Below are 24,412 nucleotides of genomic sequence, written 5' to 3' on the forward strand. Positions count from 1 at the left end.
AATTTGGAACTCAAATTTTTTTTTAAATGAATGGCATAAATAATATATTTTAAAAAGTCAGTTCAAGAAATTCATTCATGGGTCCAACAACTGATAAAACTAGAAAAGGACCCAAGATTCAGAATTCTGGAATTCTCTTCTTTTCTATTTTTTCTTATCTTCATTCTATACTACTCTCCATTCTGTAGTCTAAAAGATCTTCTGGTCTGCTATGCATATAGCTTAGACCCATTACTGAAAACTGGCCAATCCACTACATAGACACTATATTAAAAAAACCCCCACTATTTAAAGATGTTTTTTTTGTCACTGTCATCTGTTTCCCATGTTGAAGCTAATGCTACTTTTGATTTAGTGTTCTGAGGGAGTTTTTAAAATGGCTCTGCTAGTATTAGTCATATCTTTCAAAACACATTTTTACTTCATTAAGTTTTACAAAGTCAGTGGAGCTGCTGAGGAGAGCTACACTGAATTCTTCTGCTAGCATTACGTTTAAAATTATCACCTTATTTCTTAACAAAATAGCTTTACTTCCACTTGTTCATTGTACAGAGCAAAAATTGGCTCAATTTTCAGGTAAAGCTTATAGCACAACATTATGACAAAGAAGTCTGACATTTAAGTAAAAGTATCTTTAGTTGTACTGACCACGGTATAAGCTTTTTAAAAAGTAACACATATATCCATTGCTTTAAAATTTCCAAAGCGTTTTCTTCCTAACATCTCCTGTAAGGTAGTTCTGAACCGTGCACTGAAAAATATATTCAATGTGGAGTCAGAAGAAATGGATTTGGATTCTGGCTCTACTACCTGCTGGTTCTGTGAACAAAGATCAAATCACTTAAACTCTTTCTTCATCTCCGCACTTGTGAAAAGAGATAGCAGTCCAGAAGTATTTACCAAGTGTGTACTGTGTGATGGAGGTATGGGAGCTTAACGTGTGGTCAGGGCCCTCTAGCCAGAATATGGCAGCAGATCAATTTTATAAAGCATTTTCAAGTTTACACAGGGCTTTCCTCACAATCACCCTAGAAGGCAGGCAGTGTGCTTATTATCACCTCCATTTTACAGAAGTAACTGATGTGCAGAGATTTTAAGTGATTTAGGATCACAGAATTTAGAGGCAGAAGAGCCTCTAGTCATCTAGTTAATTCTCCTCATGAAGAGAGAATCATCTAGAGTAGAACTATTTTTGTTAGCTTTAAAAATACATTTGTTGACAATGTTTTCACCTTGGCAGTCATTTCTTCCTCTCTAGAATGATCCTATGTGACAAGGAAAATTTAAGTACAAACATCTCTGATACAATGGCTGCATCTGATATTTCTGCACCCCACTCTGCTGTGAGGAGGGCGGACGCTTCTTCATCTACTCTTTGATTTTCATCCCAATTCTCTCATTTTACATATAAGGAAATCAAGAATGAGAGAGGTGAACTGAATGGCCCAATACACAGTTTGTAAATAGCAAAGTTGGATTCAAATTCAAGTCAGCTCCTCCAAATCCCCAGCTCTCATTCTGCTTATATTTTTACAAGACCCACCAAGCAGTGAAACCTTCAGCACTGATCTTCGTGCTTTTCAAGTCAAGACAGAGTCTGATGGGTCAAGAGTCAAGACAGCTGCCTAGCTGCTACCATAAGTGCATATCCATTCTGATTAGGTAGCTTTCTGTAGGCTAACAACACTCCCTTAATCAACATTACCTTATCCAAGAAAGTATTTCCATCCTTTAAAGCCCAGCCAGGAAGATTGGACAGCCTAGGACTAAAAAACAAATATAAAAGATTAAACTAACATAAGAACAGTATAAATACTCAGTGATTTCTTTCTAACTGCACTTTCTTAACAAAGTTTAAAACATTTTGTAATTACTGGTAAGTCTATTCATCTAAAATGGTGCAAGGAAACTGTTCAGTGACAATCACAACAATTTTGCAGTAATGAGAAGCAAAAGATCAAACAGTGGCCACAGGGTTTTGAACTAGATTACAGAATGAATAGAATGCCATTAAAAGTAACAAAGTAAAGAACACAGTCTATCAGACAGAATCTTCAACTTAACTCAATCTGACATGCTGGGGATTTAAGTCTCTTAATATCTACACCTCAGTTTTCTCATTTGTAAAATAGGTACAGTAATATCTGTACTAAAAGACAGCATGATGTGGATAGAGAGCTGGCCTAGCAGTCAGGAAGACTGAAGCTCAAGTTGTGCTTCAAATACTGACTATGCCCCAGGCAACTATTCTAAGTTAAAGAAGAATAACCAATCGGTATCACAGGAGGGCATTTCCAAACTAGAAGTCTAGTTTTTATGAGGAAAAGGCTTTGGAAATAGAAGACTGTCACATAAGTGTGAGTTATCAGTACTACCTAGACACAATGTCACAGTGAGATAACACAAAGTCTAACTAGAAAATTTTGGGAAAAAGCTTTGAGTTCCATGTATAGGTTACATAAAAGTAACTTTAGCATTCTAGAAATCATTGTGTTCTAGACCAAAGGGAATCATGTTTAATGATTATAGGCACCATGTCTCCGCCCCCATCCCCTGTCCAGGCAGAAGCAGAAGAGGTGCAGGGGGCTGGGGTGGATTGCTCCCAGCAGTGAGGAAGGCCCCGTCCCAAAAGCGATTTTCTTAAAATAAAAAAAAGGACCCCAGAGATAGGCGGTGGTACCCTACCCCCACACCAATTCTTATGACTTTATATACAATATATCTCTATGCCCCCAGGAGCAGGGGTGCCTGGCATCATTTGGGGGGAGGGGAGGACAGGCAGCCCCAAGCCATTGTGCCTCGTCAGTCACTTTATTAGTTCAGACAAACACTGCGCCACAGGTGCATGCCGCAGTCCCACCTGCAGTCTGTGTGGCTGCTGTCTGCATGTCCATTTGGGTGGCCCCTGGCAGGCCCCGTGGGAAGGTTTTAAAAAAGGAAGACAAATACTAGTGAGAGGCAAATTTAAAGATTAAGGAGACAAGGGAAGAAAGAGCATATCAAGTGTAAGAGACTGATAGTAATAGGACTTCAATCCTTCTGAGAAAAATTAAGGTCTGAGATTTGAAAACATAAAGTGATATTACAGATGGAGGACAAAAAGGACTTTGTAGCTAGAAACCAAACAGTAGTATAATTCCCTCTGACATTTTTTTGTGGGTTCTGACATTGTAACTGGTGATTGATTGATATGAAATAGTCTGAGCAGTCACATAAATAATGTAAGCAAGTGTATCGCTCTTCTAGATAGATGGGGTAAGGTTAAGAGCTTCCTTCTTTTTCATTTGCATGCTTATATCAGGTCTGAGCAAAACAGTAAGAATATATCTATTTGGGGAAAATTGCTTGGGAGAAATGAATGAATTGAACTGGTGTAAATGTCGTTTGCTGGAGAATTCTTTAATCATTTTGGGAGTTTTCTGTTCTCTTTAAAATGTCAATGGCTCTATGATGTCATGGTTATGGGTATTCCCACCAATGATTCAAATCACAACCTATTTATGAGCTCCAGAGCTGGAAAGGTCCTCAGAGTACAGCTAAGTTCATTCTTCACTTACAGTTGAGGAAACTGAGGTTGTGGGCAGAAGCATGATTTGTACCCAGGTTCTCTAACTTAAGAGCTAGTGCTCTTTCCACTCCCTCTTCTCCAGTGAGACTGTTGTCCCTGTCTTCTGAAGATTCCCACATGGTAGTCCACCTTTGAGTTTACATAATATTGCAAAGATACCAAAAGAATATGTAGGCGCTCCAAGTTTCACCACACTGAGAAAAAAATCTGATAGTTGTCTTTTCATCACTATTTTGCTTCACATTTGTAACTACTCATGTTTTTATTTTTTAATTTAGGAAATGGAACTTTAAAACATTTGACAGAGAGAACTGTGATAAACTAGTGAAGGCAAAGTCTAGATCAAATGCATTTTAACTCCATAGTCCACATGTTTTTTTAAATAAGGTTGATGGGACCAATACTTTAAAACACCAATGTGATCACAGATCCACTGAGGTAATGAAACAAGATTTTATATGATTAACTTCAGTAAGTAAGCAAAGCTATCTTGAAGGGGTATGCTACATCTATTATTTCTGATATGCAGTATTTTCATCTGAAAGTGTTTATTCACATGAATAATTCATCACTTAAGTGTCTTTTAATAGCTTTGTTAGGTGTGACAATCTTAATTTCCTTACTACCATGGTCATACTGCTAAAACGATAGTCAAATATAAACTGTGTGATGGCTATTTTGATACTTGGAAAGCAAAGGTTTATAGCTCTATTCCACTAGTTATTAAACATCAATAGAGATGTATGCAAGTGGTCTGATTTTAAGAAAACCTACTATCTAAAAATCAAGTTAACATGTCTTTCACTTGCCTGGTTATCACAAAAGAAATGAGACAGTCCACATGAGTGCTTTCAGTAACTGATGCCTGCATTGCTAAACACTCAAAATTTTTATTTATTTAATGATTTTGAGTGGAAACCTTCCTAATATTTATCAGAGATAACCTGCCCTTTAAAAGAGAATTTTAAAATATCTGGCACTCTGTGATATTTTTTGTGGAAGGAATTCTCAGTATAGATACTCTTTTGACAAATGGAAGGTGGATAACTTGTGTGACACTCAAGAGTATGAGAGAGTGCTAGGGGGGACTTAGAAGTTAACTGACTTGTCTACAGTCACATAGCTAGTTTGCATCAGATGGAGTGTTTAAATCCTGATATCCTGCCTCCAATGTCAGTTCTTTTATCCACTTTTTCAACTAGATTTAAATTATGATCTCTATGCTTCTTGAGGATTGCAAGGCTCATCGTTATAAATACCAATTAGTGGACAGCTCAATAACAGAGCAGTGCATTCCGAGGCTGTGGAGACACGTAAGGCTGTTGTCATTGTGCTTCCTCTAACAGTCTTCCCCACTTTTCATTATCTACTGATGTTAACAGGGTGGTTTGAAAAATCAAACAATCATGCTTGTTGGGATTGTGTGTAAAGCAAGAGCAACAAGGCTCTTTTGTGCATGGACAGTGTGGCATTTATTTGGTTACTTGGTTCTTGCATGTGCTGTTATTCAGAGCTGAAGTTGCTGGATAAGTTATCTCCAGATAAGTGAGATGCTGTTGTGCTCATTTAGAAAATTGGTACGCTGAACGGTTATCCATAATTTACCTAGTTTTTTTTTTTTTTTGCCTTATGAGAGAATTCATCCAGTTCCTTTAAACCTGTTTTAAAAAATACTTTGAAAAAAAGTAAAATACTTTGACAACTGTAACATAATTGATTTTCTTGTCAATCCTCTGTATTTTATTTTGTGCACTGAGAAACATTATTCTGAGGAGTCTTCAGGTTCAACCAGACTGGAAAGGGGGTTTATGACAAAAAAAAAGGTTAAGAACCTCTTCTTTACAGTTCTTTTTGTGGTGGCAAAGAATTGGAAATTGAGGGGATGTCCATCAGCTGGGGAATGGATGAACAAGTTGTGGTATATGGACGTAATGGAATACCTTTGTGCTATAAGAAATGTTACGCAGGGGGATTTCAGAAAAACCTGGACTTACATGAACTGATGCTGCATGAAGTGAGCTGAATCAGAACACAGGACCTAGTAACAGCCACCTTGTGAGGGGATCAGCTATGACTGATTTAGTTCTTCTCAGCAATACAATGATCCAAGACAATTTTAAGACTCATGATAGAAAATACTATCTATATCCAGAGAAATATGGAGCTGAATGAAGACTGAAGCATAATATTTCACTTTTTTCATGGTTTTTTTCTTTTTGTAAACTATAAAATTTTTTTGCAAACTTTCTTCTTTTATAACATTGATTAATATGGAAATAGGCTTTATGTGACTGCACATATATAACCTATATCAGGTTGCTTACCATCTTGGGAAAAGGTAGGGAAAGAAGGAGGGAATTTGGAATTCAAAATTTTATAAAAACTGAATGTTAAAAATTGTCTTCATATATAATTGGAAAAAATAAAAAAAACTATTAAAAAAGAACCTGTTTTAGATAGTAAGATAGCATATTGAAAATAATTTGATAAACATATATGTACTTGAAGCTTTTCAGATACACTATTAAATGCATCAAATGAGGCCAATCTATATGTGTGACTACTCAAAGTGGTACTATAGGGATGAGTAGTGTGGCACATCCTGGCAGCTGGACACTATTTCTGAAAGAAAATGTACCAATACACTGTGTCAACCTTTACACTACTTTATTAGGCACTTTCTATTCCTCATATGCTTTGCACTATTTCTATTCTCTATCTCCTCCTCCTCATTATAATCATAACAATAGCTAACATTTATACAAGTGGTTTAAGTTTTGCAAAGTACTTTACACATGCTATCTCATTTGGTCTTCACAACTCTGTGAGGTAGGTGCTATTATTAATCCCCATTTTCCAGATCAAGAAACTGAGAGGTTAAGTGACTTGTCCAAGGTCATACAGCTAGTAAATGAGGTACTCAGTTGAACTCATTTCTTCCTGAGTCCAAGTCTTAGCACTCTATCCATTGTGATACCTAGCTTCCCAAATGGAAATATGTCAAGGAAGTTGTGGAAAGGATTCATGTTGAGGCATTATCTAATGCCTATATTCCTCATAACTGTTCCTGGAATCCCAAAATATAGAAGGGTAACCTATCTAAGCCCTTAGGGCTGGCAGCATTCTGGGTTAAGCATAAATTTATCAGCCTCTACAGCTTTTAATACTTTTGTCCTTAACTCCTCTAATTTATTCTCTATTCCACAACTCTTTGCTTCCATTCTGCACAACACCCCTCCCTTGTCTTCCAGGAAGAGAGGTTTGGGAAGATCTTACCACTGCTGTTTCTATGGAGTCACCACTATTTGCTATAAAGGGCCCTCTCTTCCAATTTTCCCAACATATTCTCAGAATCCTCCATTCAGGGTAGCATAAGTCATTTTTCAGTTCTGTTCAATTCTCCAAAAAATGTGGTTGCTATCTTTTTATGTAGCAAATTAAGTGCCAATTCCTGAAAATTTTCATGTCCTCTACATATGTATTCGTTCCACTGTCATCATTATCAACAATAAATTAAGAGAAAGTTGGGAAGGCAGAGCTTCTAGTCCTATTTCTGCCATAATTTCATTTTACAGTTTGGGAAAATCACTTCCCTTGAGTTTACTTACTACAATGTGAAGGATTTACATTAGTTATGAGGAAGGATTTTCTGGAGGAGTCAGCAGATTTGCAGGTATATGCAACTGGTAACAAAGGGATGGATTAACAGTGTGGAGAGATTAGTATAAATACTTCCCCACTATTAAGGTAAAGAAACATAACTCAGTGAACACATTTTCATGATTCTGGATTAATAGGGTCAAGACTACATAAGAAAAATAGCCTAGTAGCCAAACACTGTAGAAGAGACTCCTACAATCAGGAAGTACCTCGTTGTTTAGATCTGAACAGGCATTCCTTCCACAACATCCCTGACAAATAGTCATTCAGCCTTTGTCTGAAGAGTTCAATAATAAAGTTTGTACTCTCTACCAAAGCAGTCTATTCTACTTTGGGGAAGCTCTAACTGTTAAGAAATTTTTCCTCATAATTTTTATAAGAAATGACAAAAGGATAACTAATGTTGAGCCCAAGAAATCACTTTTTGAATAAATTAACTCCCTTATCAGGGATGAAAATTCCCTCTGGTGGTACTTCTACCAGCCTAATTCTGTGTTCCTGTGGCTTCTCTCCAGTGTTCCCAGGCCTGCTCCCTGGGGATCAACTGAACAAGTGTAATTCCTCTTTCACATGACCTTAGAATACTAGAAAGACAATTATGATGCCCAAATCTTTGGCACCTTTTGTGTGAAATACACCTTTGTCTTTTCAGTGATCAAATTTCTCAAAGCCTTTTCCAGAATGCAAGAGAATGAAACACAATGCTCCATGTATAGTTTGAGTAGAACCATGTGTAAAGGAATTTTGTTTTCTACTCTATACTATGTCCATTAAATATAAGACTGAGAGAAATGTGATGTGGTATAAAACTTAACTGGTGAAAACTTCTCTGTTCCCTTCTCATGCCTTTACCAGGAATGCTTTCAATATGCATGTAGATTATTCTCCTAAAGACTTCACTGAGATTGGAAAGTAGACTTCTGGGTCAGTAATAATAAAGGGGGTAAGGACACCTAGATGGTACAGTGGATAGAGCGCTGAGCCTAGAGTCAGGAAGATCTGAGTTTAATTCTAGCCTCAGACACAAGATGGGGAAAATTTCAGCAAGTCACAACCTCTATTTGCTTCAGTTTCTTCATCTATAAAATAGGTATAATAGTGTGTGTGTGTGTGTGTGTATGTGTGTGTGTGTTTGTATATATGTATACATACATATATATATATATATATACACATATATATGTATATATTACAGTATAATAGTACCAACTTCCCAGATTTTTATGTGGATCAACTGAGATAATATTTGTAAAAGTGCTTGGCACAGTGCCTGGCACACATTAAGTACTATATAAATACTATTATTATTATAATAAATAATGGTCATAATTTTTTCATAAGCATTTACACTTCTCTTTCCCATATCCAGAGAACCAATCCCTCAAACCCTTAAAAATGCACTGCCTTCAACAGAGACCTCTTCTGAGTGTACCTGGAAAGAAATAAGATCAGTAGCTCTTACTGTCCTTGCGTTCTTTAGTGCCATTTGTATCTCATCATCCAGCATTCTACAGAGATCACGGGATCATATACTGACAGCTGCAATGAGCCTCACAGATCATCTAGTCCAATTCCCTTGTTGTAAAGATGAGGAAATTGAGACACAGCAAAATTAAATTATTTGCCTATGGTTACACAAGTAGTAGGCACCGGAGGTGGAATTTTAACTGAGTTTCCTTGAAATTGTAACAATGTGGCCCACTATAGAAAAGAGTGTGTGAAAGTCTTCCTGTTCCTTATAATACCTTTAGCAAGGAGGCCCTGACTTGTGGATAAATGAGACTCATAAAGAGGTACAAATGGTATTGGAAGAAGCATAGACAAGCAGGACAGCTTTGAAAACTACACTATGAATTTACACTATGAACTTTAAAAGAAAAGCAGTTCCATCTACAATCCTTTTTTTCCTGATCTACTCTGTATAGTGGATAGCTAAGTGCCACAATGGCTAGAGTGCTGAGCCAAGACTCATCTCCGTGAGTTCAAATCTGGCCTCAGACACTTATTAGCTGCGTGATGCTGGGCAAGTCACTAAACCTTGTTACCCTCATTTCCTAATTTGTGAAATGAGCAAATTATTCCAGTATCTTTATCAAGAAAACCCCATGGGGTCATGGAAAGTTGAACAAGACTGGAAAACGACTTAATTACAACATGTTTATGGAAATGCCCATTTAGTCGATATTTGTTATGTTCTAAATAAAAGCAAATAAAAATAATCCTTCTTAAATTTTATTTTATCGTTTGAATTTGTAAAGACCCTTTTCTTTGGATCTGGATTCTGATATACAGTATGAGGCTAGGCAATCCTACTATAATACCCTCATTAACTCACTCTTTCACACTCCACAGTGGCTGTTCCAAACCTTTTCATCCCTCCTCAAACTTCCTATGGCTCCACACCCCTCTTCCTTTCTCTCTACTGAGAACCTTGCCTTGTATTTTACAGAAAAAAAAATTGAGGTCCTTCTCTGTGAGCTCCCTCTTTTCTATCTCCTATCACTCAGATGCCTTCTGCCAGCATCTCTTCCATCACCCCATCTCATATGAAGAGGCACAGACTTATTCGTTATCAAGTATATCACTCTATCCTGTGTCCTTCAATAGGCTGCCCGCTCTGGCACGTATTTTCAATCTCTATCTACTGGCTCATTACCTGCCACCTACAAATACATCCATCTCTCTTTCTCCTCCTTTCACTTGATCCCTCCATCCCCAGTCTATATCTCTTCTGACTTTTATGGCAAAATCTGAAAAAGGTCATCTGCAATAAGTGCCTCCACTCTCCTTTCACCCTCTTCTTAAATCCTTATAGTTTAGTTTCTGACCTTATCATTCCACCAAAACTGATCCCATCAAAGTTACCAAAGGTTTCTTAATTGTCAAACACCATAAATGGCCTTTTTTCCATCCTTATTCTCCTTTGACTTTACTGATCACCCTCTCTTCTTTGAGACTTTTCTTTCAGGGTTTTCTGGACAACATTCTCATCTCTTGGTTCTCCTCCTACTTCTCTGACCACTCCTTTAAAAAAAAATTTAAATTTCCGTCCAATTACATTAAAGCAATTCTTAATTTAAATTTCCGTCCAAATTACATTAAAGCAATTTTTTCTTTTCCTTTTTTTTTTAATGTTTTGAATTCCAAATTATCTCTCTCCCTTTTTCCTCCCCTGCCTCCTCCACAAGAAAGTAAGCAATTTGATATCTATAATCATATGAAAAAATGCTCTAAATCACTATTGATTAGAGAGATGCAAATCAAAACAACTCTGAGGTACCACATCACACCTATAAGATTGGCAAACATGACAGAACAGGAAAATGATAAATGTTGTAGAGAATGTGGGAGAGTTGGAACACTAATTCATTGTTGGTGGAGCTGCGAGCGCATCCAACCATTCTGGAGAGCAATTTGGAACTATGCCCAAAGGGCTACGAAAATGTGCATACCCTTTGACCCAGCAATATCGCTACTAGGACTATATCCCCAAGAGATCATAAAAATGGGAAAGAGTCCCACATGTACAAAAATATTTATAGCAGCACTCTATGTAGTTGCCAAAAACTGGAAGTCAAGGGGATGTCCATCAATTGGGGAATGGCTGAATAAATTATGGTATATGAATGTAATGGAGTACTATTGTGCCATAAGAAATGATGAACAAGAAGACTTCAGAGAGGCCTGGAAGGACTTATATGACCTGATGCTGAGTGAAAGGAGCAGAACCAGGAGAACTTTGTGCACAGCAATGACCACAGTGTGCGAGAGTTTTTTCTGGTAGACTTGGAATTTTGTAATAACGCAAAAACTTCTTATAAAAAAAAAAAATCCCAAAGGTGGTTCTCAAGGCAAAATGCCTTCCATACTCAGAGAAAGAAATATGGAAGTCATTCACAAAATGTAGCAGATCATGTTTGTGTATGTGTATGTGTTTGTGTATCATGTTCTGATTTGTTATATGATTTCTTTCATTTATTTTAGTCTGACTACATAGCATGACTATAGTGAAAATATACTCAATAGGAAAGTATATGTAGAACCTATACAGAATTGTATGCAGTCGTGGGGAGGGAGGGGGGTAGTGGGGGGTAGGTGTGGGGGGGATAAAATCTCAATTGTATGGCAGTGATTGTTAAACATTAAAAAATAATAATAAAAAAAAATTAAAAAAAAATAAAACTTTGAGTTCAAAAAAAAAAAGAAAGTAAGCAATTTGATATGTTATACATGTGCAATCAGGCACAACATTTCCATTAGTCATTTTGTACAAGACTTGAGCAAGAAAAAAAAAGAAAGAGAAAGATAGAATGTTTCAGTCTGTATTCAGACAATATCAGTTATTCTTCTAGAGGCAAATAGCATGTTTCATCATGAGTTCTTTGGAACTGTCCTGAATCACTGGATTGCTAAGAGCTAAGTTATTCACAATTTCATCGTATAATATTACCGTTACTGTGTACGATGTTCTCCTGGTTCTACTCACTTCACTTTGCATCAGCTCATGCAAGTCCTTCCAGGTTTTTCTGCCATCAGTTGGTTTGTTACTTCTTATACCACAATAATATTCCATCACAATCATGCACCACAACTCTTTCAGCCATTCCCCAATTGATGGGCATCCCCTTGATTTTCAATTCTTAGCCACCACAAAAAGGGCTGCTGTAACTATTTTTGTACAAGTACATCTTTTTTTAAAAAACCTTTTGGGATATAAACCTAGCAGTGGTACTACTGGATCAAAGAATGGGTCTACAAAGATTCATAGGCACAGTTCTAAATTGCTCTCCAGAATGGTTGGATTACTTCACAACTCCACCAAGGGTGCATTAGTATCCCAGTTTTTCCACATCCCCTCCAACATGTTATTTTTCTTTTCTGTCATTTTAGCCAATCTGATAGGTATGAGGTGGTACCCTAGACATGTTTCAATCTGCACTTCTCTAATCAATAGTGATTTAGAACATTTTTTCATATGACTTTAAACTGCTTTGATATCTTTGTCTGAAAAGTGCTTGTTCATATCCTTTGACCATTTCTCAACCAAGGAATGACTTGTATTCTTACTAAATTTGACTCAGTTCTTTATATATCTGAGAAACGTTTATCAGAGATACTTGATGCAAAATTTTCCCCCAGTTTTCTATTTAATTCTAATCTCGATTGCATTGGTTTTGTTGGTGCGAAACCTTTTTAATTGTATAAAATCAAAATAATCTACTCTGACCACTCCTCAGTCTCCTTTGCAGCATCCACATCCAAGTCACACATAATAACCATAGGAGTCCCACAGGGTTCTATCCTTCTCTTATTCCTCTCTACTACTTCACTTGGTGATCTCATCAGCTCCCATGAATTTAATTACCATATAAATACTGATGATTTTCTTTCCTGCTCTAATCTCTCTGCTGACTTTCAATTTTGTATCTCCAACTGCCTTTCAAACATCTCAAACTAGATATCTAGTAGACATCTTAAAACCAACATGTCTAAAACAGAAATCATTATCATTCTCCTTAATCTATCTTCCATATCATTTATAGGACAACACCATCCTCTCAGTTCCTCAGATTCCCCACTCCTTTCGATTCCTATCCCCAATATCAAATCTCACTTTTACAACATTTCTTGAATGTGTCCCCTTCCCTCCTCTAACACTGCTATCACTCTGTTGCAGGACTTCTTCACCTCACCCTTGGAATATTATAATGGTCTGCTGGTGGATCTGCCTATCTCAAGTCTCTCCCCACTCCAATCTACCCTCTACTCAGTCACCAAAGTGATTTTCCTAAAGCACAGTTTTGAACATATCAACAAACTCTAGTGGCTTCCTACCATCTCCAAGATCTGATTAAAAATCCTCTGTTTGGCATTCAAAGTCCTTTATAACTTACTCCCTCCTACCTTTCCAGTTTTCTTACATCTTACACCCTGACATGTACTCTGATCCAGTGACACTGGCCTCCTGGTTGTCCCTCAAACAACATAATTCCATCTCTCAGCTCTGAGTTTTCTCTGGCTGTTTCTCATGTCTAGAATGCTCTTCATCTCTCCTTACTGCCTTCCCAGTTTCCTTTAAGCCCCAACTAAAACCCCATGTTTTACAGAAAGCCTTCCCTAATGCCTCTTAATTCTAGTGCCTTCCCGTTCTTAATTATTTCCTATTTATCCTGTATACAGTTTATTTGTACAGTTATTTTTTTGCTTTTTGTCTTCCCCATTAGACTGTAAGCTCCTCAAGGGCAGGGACTGTCTTTTGCCTCTTTTTGTATCCCCAATGTTTAGAAAAGTGCCTGGCACACAGTAGATACTTAATACATGTTTAATGACTGACAGTATCCTTCCCATCTTTGTGTCAACTGTAAATCTGAAAGCTTGACCTCTGTGTCTCCATATGTCACTGGTAAAAATGCTGATAAGCCTGAGGCCGTGTGCAAATCTTTGGAGCATTTAACTAAAATGCTCCCTCGGTTTTTTATTTAAACTCTTTTGTCCTTTTCCCATTAATCAGAATCGGTGCTTCTGTCTCAAAGATCTTTTTTTTTGTTAAGGATGGCTTAAAAAATAGTTCTTCTGAAGTCAGGAACTAATTTGTTGTTTAGTCATTTCAGACTTTATGTAACAAAGTCCATGGGGTTTTCTTGGCAAAGAGATACTGGAATAGTTGCCATTTCCTTCTGCAGCATGTCTCCCTTTTAAGGATGAGACTGAGGCATATAAGGGTTAAGTGACTTGCCCAGCATCACAATGCCAGTAAGTGCCTGAGGCCAGATTTGAACACAGATCTTCCTGACTACAGGCCTGGTACTCTATCCACCGCACCATCTAGCAGCTCAAGAATAGACTAGATGACTCCTAAATGTTGATCACTTTCACTTCATATTTCTAGGATCTCTAAAGAAAACTGGTATGAAAACCTTGCAAAGATGTTAATGCCCTAAGAGTCAAGCTCCATCTGAAAAGGGAGTTGATTATGGGTTTTTGTGCTCAATATTACTTGTTTATTTATCAGTTCTCATAAAAAATAGCAGGAAAGATTAAAGATACATAATCTCACTTGTAGTGAGCAGTTATAGTAACTCTTTACAGAAGCTCAGAGTAAATTATGATAAATAATTCAGTCAATAAATTAATGTTATTATTTACTCATTACTTAAAAGAAAGTTATTTTAATAAAGAGGACTTTCAGTAGAACAAAATTGCTAAAACCTGTGGAATTGGTAAAATTTATACTCTACTACAATTTTTTAGCAAACGACCTCCCCCCCCCATTTCTAAGAATCAATCAGAACATACCTCTGAACCAATGGTAAGGGAAGAAAATTGAGTGTCGAAGTCATATCCAGCCCACAATCTAACATGATGGTAGTAGACTTGAATTTAAGTACATTGCACGGTAGAGTTGGGTGCCCTGATAAACAGTACTGAAAGAAAATTAAGTGTAATCAGTAACAAACCACTGCAAAATTCCAAACCATAAAACAACTTATTAGAAATTACTTGCTCTTATAGTAGTACCTTAAAGTATAGCCCAAAGGGTCACCTATGACTGTGAAAGCCTTCCCAACTTTGACAATTCTCTGTGACTCAGCAACTCAGAACACACAAGTACTAGGACGTGCAATATATTTACATCTGTTCTAAATGTTCCTCGGAGAAGACATATCTTTCGTTGAGTAAAAAGTTGCTTTAAAAGGGACATCATTTGAGATGAGATAGCAAAGTCTTGTTTAACTGTCTCATAACTTCTCTGGAACTTCCAGGCACTTAATATCATTGTTATAAAGTGCTATACCATGATTCTTTGAGAGTTTTCAATTTGGGTTCTAAACCTAGCCTTTGGATTGTGACATCCATATTAGGCTTAATTTTTCCTTTTGTAAAATAATGGGGAAAATGATTTTCCTTAATGAGATCTCCTAAGAGGAGATTAACCTGCCCTCTAGGTGGGTAGGTCAATTAGCAAGCATCAGTAAAGGATTATGGCTTAACATTTTTCATAAAAATGATCCAGAAGGACAACTGTCTTCTTGTGAACTACTGATATCAAAGGGAAGGGAGCATGAGTTGCCTACACTTGGATAAGAGCAAGCAGAAGTCCCTTGTCTGTGGAAGAAAAAGCACGAAAGTAAATGAGACATCCAAGACCATAATTATAGACAAAGGATAATGATGACACAAAACAACACACTAATCTAAAACACTTCTTCAGTACACTGTGACTGACGGTCCAAAAAGATCATTATTTTTTAAAATAATACCTTCCCTTTTTTACTTACAGGTATTCTTATTTTGGAGACTGGTATAGCTGACATGTACACAACACTTTATAGTTTGCAAAGCACTTGTAAATAAGAGTGGGGAAAAAAACTTCTCTTGCCCCTGGGTGGCTCAGCATAGAATGTCAAAGAGTTTATCCTCTTGTTCCCTTCAGAAGCACATTAATTCATTTTTATTTAAGCACAAGTATATCATGAGTGAAAATAATGGTGCATCAACGTCTAACTTCATATACCAACAGTACACCATGCTAAGGTTTCCTAGTTATTTGTTATTGTGTTTTGCCACTAATAAGAAATTCTCCACTTTTCTTTGTTGAATCATTTTAGTAACTGTTAAAAAACTTTGTATGGCAAAAATGAAAGATCCAAAAACTAAGCAGGTATAAAGAAAGTATGCTTTACAGTCTCCCTATTTCCCAAACAAGATAATTATTTCAGTAACCATCAGAATTTGGAGATGGCATAGGTGGCTCAATGGATAGAGCGCTCGATTTGGAGTCATGAAGACCTGTACCTCTGACACATAATAGCTGTGTGAAACTGGGAGTCACTGATCTACTTCTGTCTGCCTCAGTTTCTTCATCTATAAGATGGGAATAATAATAGCATATATCTCTCATCAGGGTTGATGTGAGGATAAACTGAGATAATACCTGCAAAGTGCTTTGTGTGAACCTTCAAAAACTCTATAAATACTATTAAGTTGCTAATCTCTATATTTTAGTTTTGTCTTGTTGCTCTGATTTATATATTCTTCTTTAAACTGAAGAGAAGTCATTATATATACCCCAAAGAGACAGATGAGTATTGGGTTAATGAAAATCTTCACTGTATATGTCTAAAATTTGTCACATTTATTGCCAAAAATTCTTAAGTCACTTACCTTTTTATCTGTAACGGGAGTTGGACTAGATGGCTTCTAAGGTCCCTTATGGTGCTAAATCTAAGATCTCATGACTAATATCCCTGACTATTACAGTAATTACAGTATCACAGGCTGCTGGTGAACCAATAAAGTCCTAAAAATCCCAAGATCTGCTCACAAGAGTTGCCTGTGTACAGTTTTTGAGTTGAGAAGTGAGTTCAAAAGACTATGTGTAATAGTTTACGTTTGTATATCATCATTCAGCCATACAATGCTTTTATACATATTATTTTACCTGATCTTCAAAAACTAGTGAGGACTATGGCATTATTATCTTCAACGAAGGTAAATCAAAGAAACTGAATGTCCCTAAGATTAAGCTTAACCTAACGATGCAATCAACTAGTAAGTGGCAGAATTAAACTAGGATCAAAAAGTCTAGTGCTCTTTCTAATTATATCACTACTTCCATGTTTTAACAGTCATCTAGGAATGCATGATGAGAAATCTAGCCTAGATCAATAAATGCTTATCAAATATTTACTTTCTGTAGAGAGAGGAAAGATGATATAGTGGCTAAGAAACTGGTCTCAAAGCAAGACCTGAGTTGAAGTTCTGCCTCTGTGATTTTGGGCAAGTCAATTAATCTTTCAGGGCTCTAGGCAATTCTCTGAGACTAATAAACTGAAAAAAACATCCTGCCTTACATTGTTTTGGTTTTTTTTTTTTTTTACAAAAAAGATCTGCTACATTCTACAAATGAATTCCATAGTTCTTTCTCTGAGTGTGGAAGGCATTTTGCCTTAGAAAACCATTAGGAATTGTTATTATTTTTTTTTAAGTTCTTGCGTTATTACAAAGTTCCAAGTCTACCAGAAAAAACTCTCTCACACTGTGGTTGTTGCTGTGCACAAAGTTCTCCTGGTTCTGCTCTTTTTGCTCAGCATCAGATCATATAAGTCTTTCTAGGCCTCTCTGAAGTCTTCTTGTTCATCATTTCTTATGGTGCAATAGTACTCCATTACATTCATAAACCACAACTTATTCCGCCATTCCCCAACTGATGGGCATCCCCTTGATTTCCAGTTTTTGGCAACTACAAAGAGTGCTGCTACAAATATTTTTGTACATGTGGGACCCTTTCCCATTTTTACGATCTCTTGGGGATATAGTCCTAGAAGCAATATTGCTGGGTCAAAGGGTATGCACATTTTTGTAGCCCTTTGGGCATAGTTCCAAATTGCTCTCCAGAATGGTTGGATGAGCTCACAGCTCCACCAACAATGAATTAGTGTTCCAACTCTCCCACATTCTCTACAACATTTATCATTTTCCTGTTCTGTCATGTTTGCCAATCTTATAGGTGTGATGTGGTACCTCAGAGTTGTTTTCATTTGCATCTCTCCAAACAAAAGTGATTTAGAGCATTTTTTAATATGATTACAGATATCTTTAATTTCTTCCTCTGAAAATTGTCTATTCATATCCTTTGACCATTTATTAATTGGGGAATGACTTGTATTGTACATTTGACTGAGTTCTCTATATATTTCAGAAATGAGGCCTTTATCCCCAAGATTAGCTGTAAAAATTTTTCGCAATTTACTACATCCCTCTGAATTTTGGTTGCATTGGGTTTGGTTGTGCAAAAACTTTTCAGTTTAATGTAATCAAAGTTATCCATGTTGCATTTCAAAATGCATTCTATCACTTCTTTAGTAAAAAATTCTTCCCTTCTCCATAGATCTGATAAATGCACTATTCCTTGCTCCTCCAGTTTGTCCATGGTATCAATCTTTATACCTAGATCATGTACCCATTTGGACTTTATTCTTGTGTATGGTGTCAGGCATGGGTCTATGCCTAGTTTCTGGCACACAGTTATTCAGTTTTACCAGCAATTTTTGTCAAACAGTGAGTTCTTACTTTGGAAGCTGGGGTCCTTGGGTTTATCAAACAGGAGGTTGCTATATTCCTTATCTACTGTGTCTTCAGTGCCAAGTCTATTCCACTTGTCTACCCTTCTGTTTCTTAGTCAGTACCAAGTGGTTTTGATAATTGCTGCTTTATGGTACAATTTGAGATCTGGTAGCGCTAGGCTACCTTCCCTAGCATTTTTTTTCATTAGTCCCTTTGATATTCTGGACCTTTTGTTCTTCCAGATGAATTTTGATATTATTTTATCCAGCTCTAGAAAATAATTATCTGATAGTTTAATTGGTATGGCACTAAATAAGTAAATTAATTTAGGTAGAATTGTCATTTTTATTATATTAGCTTGGCCTACCCATGAGCAACTGATGTTTTCCCACTTACTCAAATCTGACCTTATTTGTGCAAAAAGTGTCTTGTAATTGCGTTCATATAGTCCCTGGGTTTGTTTTGGCAAGTAAACTCCCAAGTATTTTATAGTGTCTACCCTAGCTTTAAATGGGATCTCTCTTTCTATCTCTTGCTGTTGGGCTTTGTTGCTAACATATAGGAATGCAGAAGATTTGTGTGGGTTTATTATGTAACCTGCAACTTTGCCAAAGTTGTTTATTGTTTCAAGTACTTTTTTAGTTGAATCTCTGGGATTCTCTAAGTATATCATCATATCATCTGCAAAGAGTGATAACTTAGTTTCTTCTTTGCCTATTCTTATTCCTTCAATTTCTTTATCTTGTCTAATTGCTACAGCTAACATTTCTAGTACCATATTGAATAACAGTGGTGATAATGGACAACTTTGTTTCACTCCTGATCCTACTGGAAATACATCTAGTTTATCCCCATTGCATATAATGCTTGCTGAAGGTTTTAGGTAGATACTGCTTATTATTTTATGGAAAGTTCCCTTTATTCCTATGTTCCCCATGTTTTTAATAGGAATGGGTGTTGTATTTTGTTGAAAGCTTTTTCTGCATCTATTGAGATAATCATGTGGTTTTTGTTAGTTTTGTTGTTGATATGATCGATAATGCTAACAGATTTCCAAATATTGAACCAGCCCTGCATTCCTGGTATGAATCCTACCTGATTGTAATGTACTATTCTTGTGATAAGCTGTATTCATTTTGCTAAAATCTTATTTAAAATTTTTGCATCTATATTCATTAGAGAAATTGGTCTATAATTTTCTTTCTCTGTTTTGTTTCTTCCTGGTTTAGGTATCAAAACCATATCTGTATCATAGAAAGAATTTGGGAGGACTCCTTCTTCCCCGATTTTCAAAAATAGTGTATGTAGTATTGGAATTAACTGTTCTTTAAATGTTTGATAGAATTCACTTGTAAATCCATCTGGCCCTGGTGATTTTTTCCTAGGGAGTTCATTGATGGCTTGTTCAACTTCTTTTTCTGGGATGGGGTTGTTTAAGTATTCAACTTCCTCTTCTGTTACTCTGGGCAATTTGTATTTTTTAAAATACTCATCCATCTCATTTAGATTATCGAATTTTTGGGCATAAAGTTGGGCAAAGTAATTTCTAATTATTGTTTTAATTTCCTCCTCATTGGAGGTGAGTCCACCCCTTTCATTTTTAATATTAGTAATTTGATTTTCTTCTTTTTTTTAATCAAATTGACCAAAGGTTTATCAATTTTATTAGTTTTTTCATAAAACCAACTATTGGTTTTATTTATTAATTCAATAGTTTTCTCAATTTCAATTTTATTAATCTCTCCTCTGGTTTTCAGTATTTCTAATTTGGTATTTACTTGGGGATTTTCAATTTGTTCTTTTTCTAGCTTTTTCAGCTGCATGCCCAAGTCATTTATCTCCTCTTTTTCTATTTTATTTATGTAGGCATTCAAAGATATAAAACTTGCCCTAAGAACTGCTTTTGCAGTATCCCATAAGATTTGGTAGGCTGTCTCATTATTGTCATTCTCTTGAATGAAGTTGTTGATTGTTTCTATGATTTCTTCTTTACCTCACTCTTTCTTTAGGATTAGATTATTTAGTTTCCAATTGACTTTTGGTTTATCTTTCCATGGCCTTTTATTATATATAATTTTTATTGCATTATGGTCTGAGAAGGATGCACTGATTATCTCTGCCTTTCTGAACTGGATTGTGAGGTTTTTATGTCCTAGTACATGATCAATTTTTGTAAATGTGCCATGTACTGCTGAAAAAAAGGTATATTCCTTCCTACTCCCATTCAATTTTCTCCAGGGATCTATCATATCTACCTTATCCAGAGTTTTATTTACCTCCTTAACCTCTTTCTTATTTATTTTGAGGTTAGATTTATCAAGTTCAGAGAGGGGGAGGTTGAAGTTTCCCACTAGTATAGTTTTGCTGTCAATTTCTTCCTTCAACTCCCCCAACCTCTCCTCTAAGAATCTGGATGCTATCCCACTTGGAGCATACATGTTTAGTAATGATATTGCTTCATTGTCTATGGTGCCTTTTAGCAGGATATAATTTCCATCCTTATCTCTTTTGATTAGATCTATTTCTGCTTTTGTTTTATCTGAGATTAGGATTGCTACTCCTGCTTTTCCTACATCAGCTGAAGCACAATATATTCTGCTCCAACCTTTGACCTTTATCCTGTGTGTATCCCCCCAGTTTCAAATGTGTTTGTTGTAAACAACATATTGTTGGATTATGGCTTTTCCATTCACATTCACAGTTATGATTACAATTTGTGTATTTCCCTCCATCCTCTTGCCCACCATTTTTACTTTTAGCTCTCCCATCTCCCTTCCTCTCCTCAATAGTTTTCACTTTTCACCACCTCCTCCTGCAGCCTTCCCTTCCTTCTTTTAGTCCCCTCCTTTTACTCCCCTTTACCCTTACTGTTTCTTCCCTCCCTTTTAGCTTCCTTTCCCTTTCTTTCCCCTTCACCTCCTATAGAGCTAGATAGGATTATCTAGTTAAGTTTATTGTTCCCTCCTTGAAACAAATCAGATGAGAGTATCTCTCAAACAATGCTCATCATCCTCCCCTCTTTCGCTCTACTATAATTTTGTACTTCTTCCTGTGATGTAATTTATCATTTTCTGCTCCCTCCTTTACACACCTCCTGTTACAATCCCTTCAGCATACTTAAATCATATTTTTAACATGACTTCATTTACTTTATACCCATTCCCTCTATGTATATCCCTTTTATATTTCATAATAGATGCACAATTCTCAAGATTAACAGGCATCATTTTCCCTTATAGGGAGGTAAACAGTTTGCCCAAATTGAGTAACAAGTCCTGGTGCCCCCCTCCACCCCCCTGGTTTACCTTTTTATGCTTCTCTTGAGACCTGCACTTGAAGACTGAATTGTCTATTAAGTTCTGGTGTTTCTGTCAAGAAGATCTAGAAATCCTTTACCTCATTGACTGACAGTCTCCTTGCCTGAAATGTTATGCTGAACTTTGCTAGATAGTTGATCCTTGGTTGTAGTCCCAGCTCCTTTGCCTTTTGGAGCATTGGATTCCAATTCCTTCGCTCTTTTAATGTAGAAGCTGCAAGGTCCTGTGTGATCCTGACTGTTGCTCCTTGATACCTGAATTGTTTTTTTCTGGCTTCCTGTAGTATTTTCTCCTTCACTTGATAGTTCTGGAATTTGGCAATGATATTTCTTGGGGTTTTGAGTTTGGGATCCCTTTCAGGAGGTGAATGGTGAATTCTTTTGATGACTACTTTGCCCTCTGGATCTGGAACTTCTGGGCAGTTTTCCTTGATGATTTCCTAGAAGATATTGTCCAGACTCTTTTTTTTGGTCATGGCTTTCTGGCATGCCAATAATTCTTAAATTTTCTCTCCTGGATCTATTTTCCAGGTCAGTTGTTTTTCCAATTAGATATTTTACGTTTTCTTCTATCTTTTCACTCTTCAGATTTTGTTTGACTGATTCTTGCTGTCTCATTGAGTCATTAGTTTCTACTTGCCCAATTCTAATCTTTATCAGACTGTTTTCTTCAGTTAACTTTTGCATCTCCTTTTCCATCTGTACAATTGTTCCTTTTAAGGAGTTATTTTCTCCAGTTAATTTTTGTACTTCCTTTTCCATTTGTTCAGTTTTCCTTTTCAAAGAAATGTTCTCATCAGTGAATTCTTTTTTCATAATTTTGAAATCATTGGCCAGTTTTTCTTCTATTTCCTTCTTCAGCTGTTCCAGGAGAGCTGTTTGTGCATGTGAGTAGTTCATAGTCCCTTCTGAATTTTCAGATGGAAGTACAGTCTCAGTACTGACCTCTTTGGTGTTTGTGTTTTGGTCTTTATCCCCATAGAAAGATTCTATGGTTTTTTCGTTCCTCTTTTGCTTTTTCTTGTTCATGATGTTGATTGCGTGTTGTGGCTTCTAGTTCTTTCAGTTAGAAGCTGTAGAAATTGGTGTTGAGCAGACTTGTGTGGAAAAGCTAAGAGCAGGTTTTTGTTTGGTGTTTCCCCGATCAGCCCAGGGGTTAGCTTTTTAAGTGTGGGGTAGGAGTGGTCTGGTCATGGGAGATCTCCTCAGCTGAACTGAGGCAAAGGCAAGCTCAGGGGATGGTGATCATAGCTGCCCTATTGTCTTCCCGTTTACCCTGGAGTTCTGAGGCACACCTAGATACTAGTGTGGGTTCCTACCCCTCCTGGGGCTCCTCTCCTGGCATTGAGGCTTGCCTGGGTCCTAGTGCGAGTGTTCTCTGCCCTGGATCCTCGATCCTTCTGGATTGCCTCCACCACAGTAGGAGGAATCCCCCTTAGCTATTTTCCTAGCCTCAGGTGTTATGAGACTATTTGCCCCCTCTGCTGTTCCCGCTGATCCAGGATTTTTCTGAGGAAATATTTTATGCTTCTTTTCAGGTCATCAAGGGAGGAAGAGAGAGCATTTACTGATCACTCAGCCATCCTGGCTCCTGGAAGTTCAAGTAAGTGACTTACCCATGTTTAATCTATGGGCTGAAAGTCTCAGGAGCTGCTGCGCTGATATCTGTCCCTCAGCGGCTCTCACTGGCTCAGCTTGGCTGGTCTCCCACCCTCAGTTGCCACTCAGCTGTTCCTCCTGCTGCCCTCAGGTTTCCCGGGGGCCCTTCTACTCCACTGTGCTGGACTTGCTGCTGTGGGCTCACCCCTGTGGAACAAATCCTTCCCGTGGACTTTCCAGTTGGTCCTAGGCTCCGAATCCACCATAGTCTGTCTCCCACTGGATCCCGCACCTCCCAAATTTGATCAGATTCTCCTTTCAGAGGTATCCAAAGGAGTTTGTCCAAGAGCTTAGGTGAGTTGTTGCTCTCATTCCGCCATCTTGGCTCTGCCCCCTTACATTGTTGTTATTGTTCAGTTGTGTTCAATTCTTTGTGACTCATTTGAGGTTTTCTTGGCAAAGATACTAGAGTAGTTTGCCAATTCCTTCTTCAGCTCATTTTACAGATGAGGAGACTGAGGCAAACAGGATTAAGTGACTTGCCCAGGGTCACAAGGCTAGCAAATGTCTGAGGTCAGATTTGAACTCCCAGGTCTGGCACTTTAGCCACTGTGCCACCGAGCTGCTCCACCTGACCTACACAGTAGAGGCAATTTCCTCATCTGGAATTTCCCCATACTGAGGAAATTAAAGATCCAATCTGTATATTTACTTTATGCAATGAACTGTGCTAAACAATGCAAGGCATGGAATTATGTACAAGATCTGATTCTTGTCTTCAGGAAGATTATAACTTCGTCGGAGAAAAGACATAAATATGTAAAAAGTTAAACGATATATATTTAACACACACATATGGTAGATGTTTTAAAAAACTGAAAATTTAAACCAACTTTACAGTCAAAAAGAGAATAATTATATTATAAACTCACATCACTCCAAACTCTCTTCTAATCTTGTTAATGAATACATAGTATGTACACACAATTATAATTATCCTTATGCTGTTTTTAACCTCCACAAATACATAAGTATTTCCATGTATTATCATAATTTACATAACTAATTTTTCATAGTTGTAATGTAACTCATTAGGTTAACACAACATAATTTCCTTGGCTACTTTTCTATTGTTAAAATCTGAAATGTGATTTTTAAAAAAAATAATACTGTTACGAACCTTCTTTACATATAACTTTACT

The 24,412-nt window shown here is 37.0% G+C and overlaps 1 protein-coding gene across 4 annotated transcripts in view; it reads right to left on the bottom strand.

Moving 5' to 3' along the window:
• Positions 1-24,412, bottom strand: part of INTS9 (integrator complex subunit 9) — a 138,690-nt gene that overhangs the window by 92,775 nt on the left and 21,503 nt on the right. For all 4 annotated transcript variants that reach the window (XM_072634815.1, XM_072634813.1, XM_072634814.1 and 1 more), the window contains 2 exons: positions 14,525-14,652; positions 1,706-1,766 (listed from right to left, as the gene is read on the bottom strand). In XM_072634815.1, coding sequence (XP_072490916.1) covers positions 1,706-1,766; positions 14,525-14,652 — 189 coding nt within the window. The remainder of the gene's footprint in view (positions 1-1,705; positions 1,767-14,524; positions 14,653-24,412) is intronic.

This window comes from Notamacropus eugenii, chromosome 1 (genome assembly GCF_028372415.1).
Source record: "Notamacropus eugenii isolate mMacEug1 chromosome 1, mMacEug1.pri_v2, whole genome shotgun sequence".
Classification (NCBI taxonomy): domain Eukaryota; kingdom Metazoa; phylum Chordata; class Mammalia; order Diprotodontia; family Macropodidae; genus Notamacropus; species Notamacropus eugenii.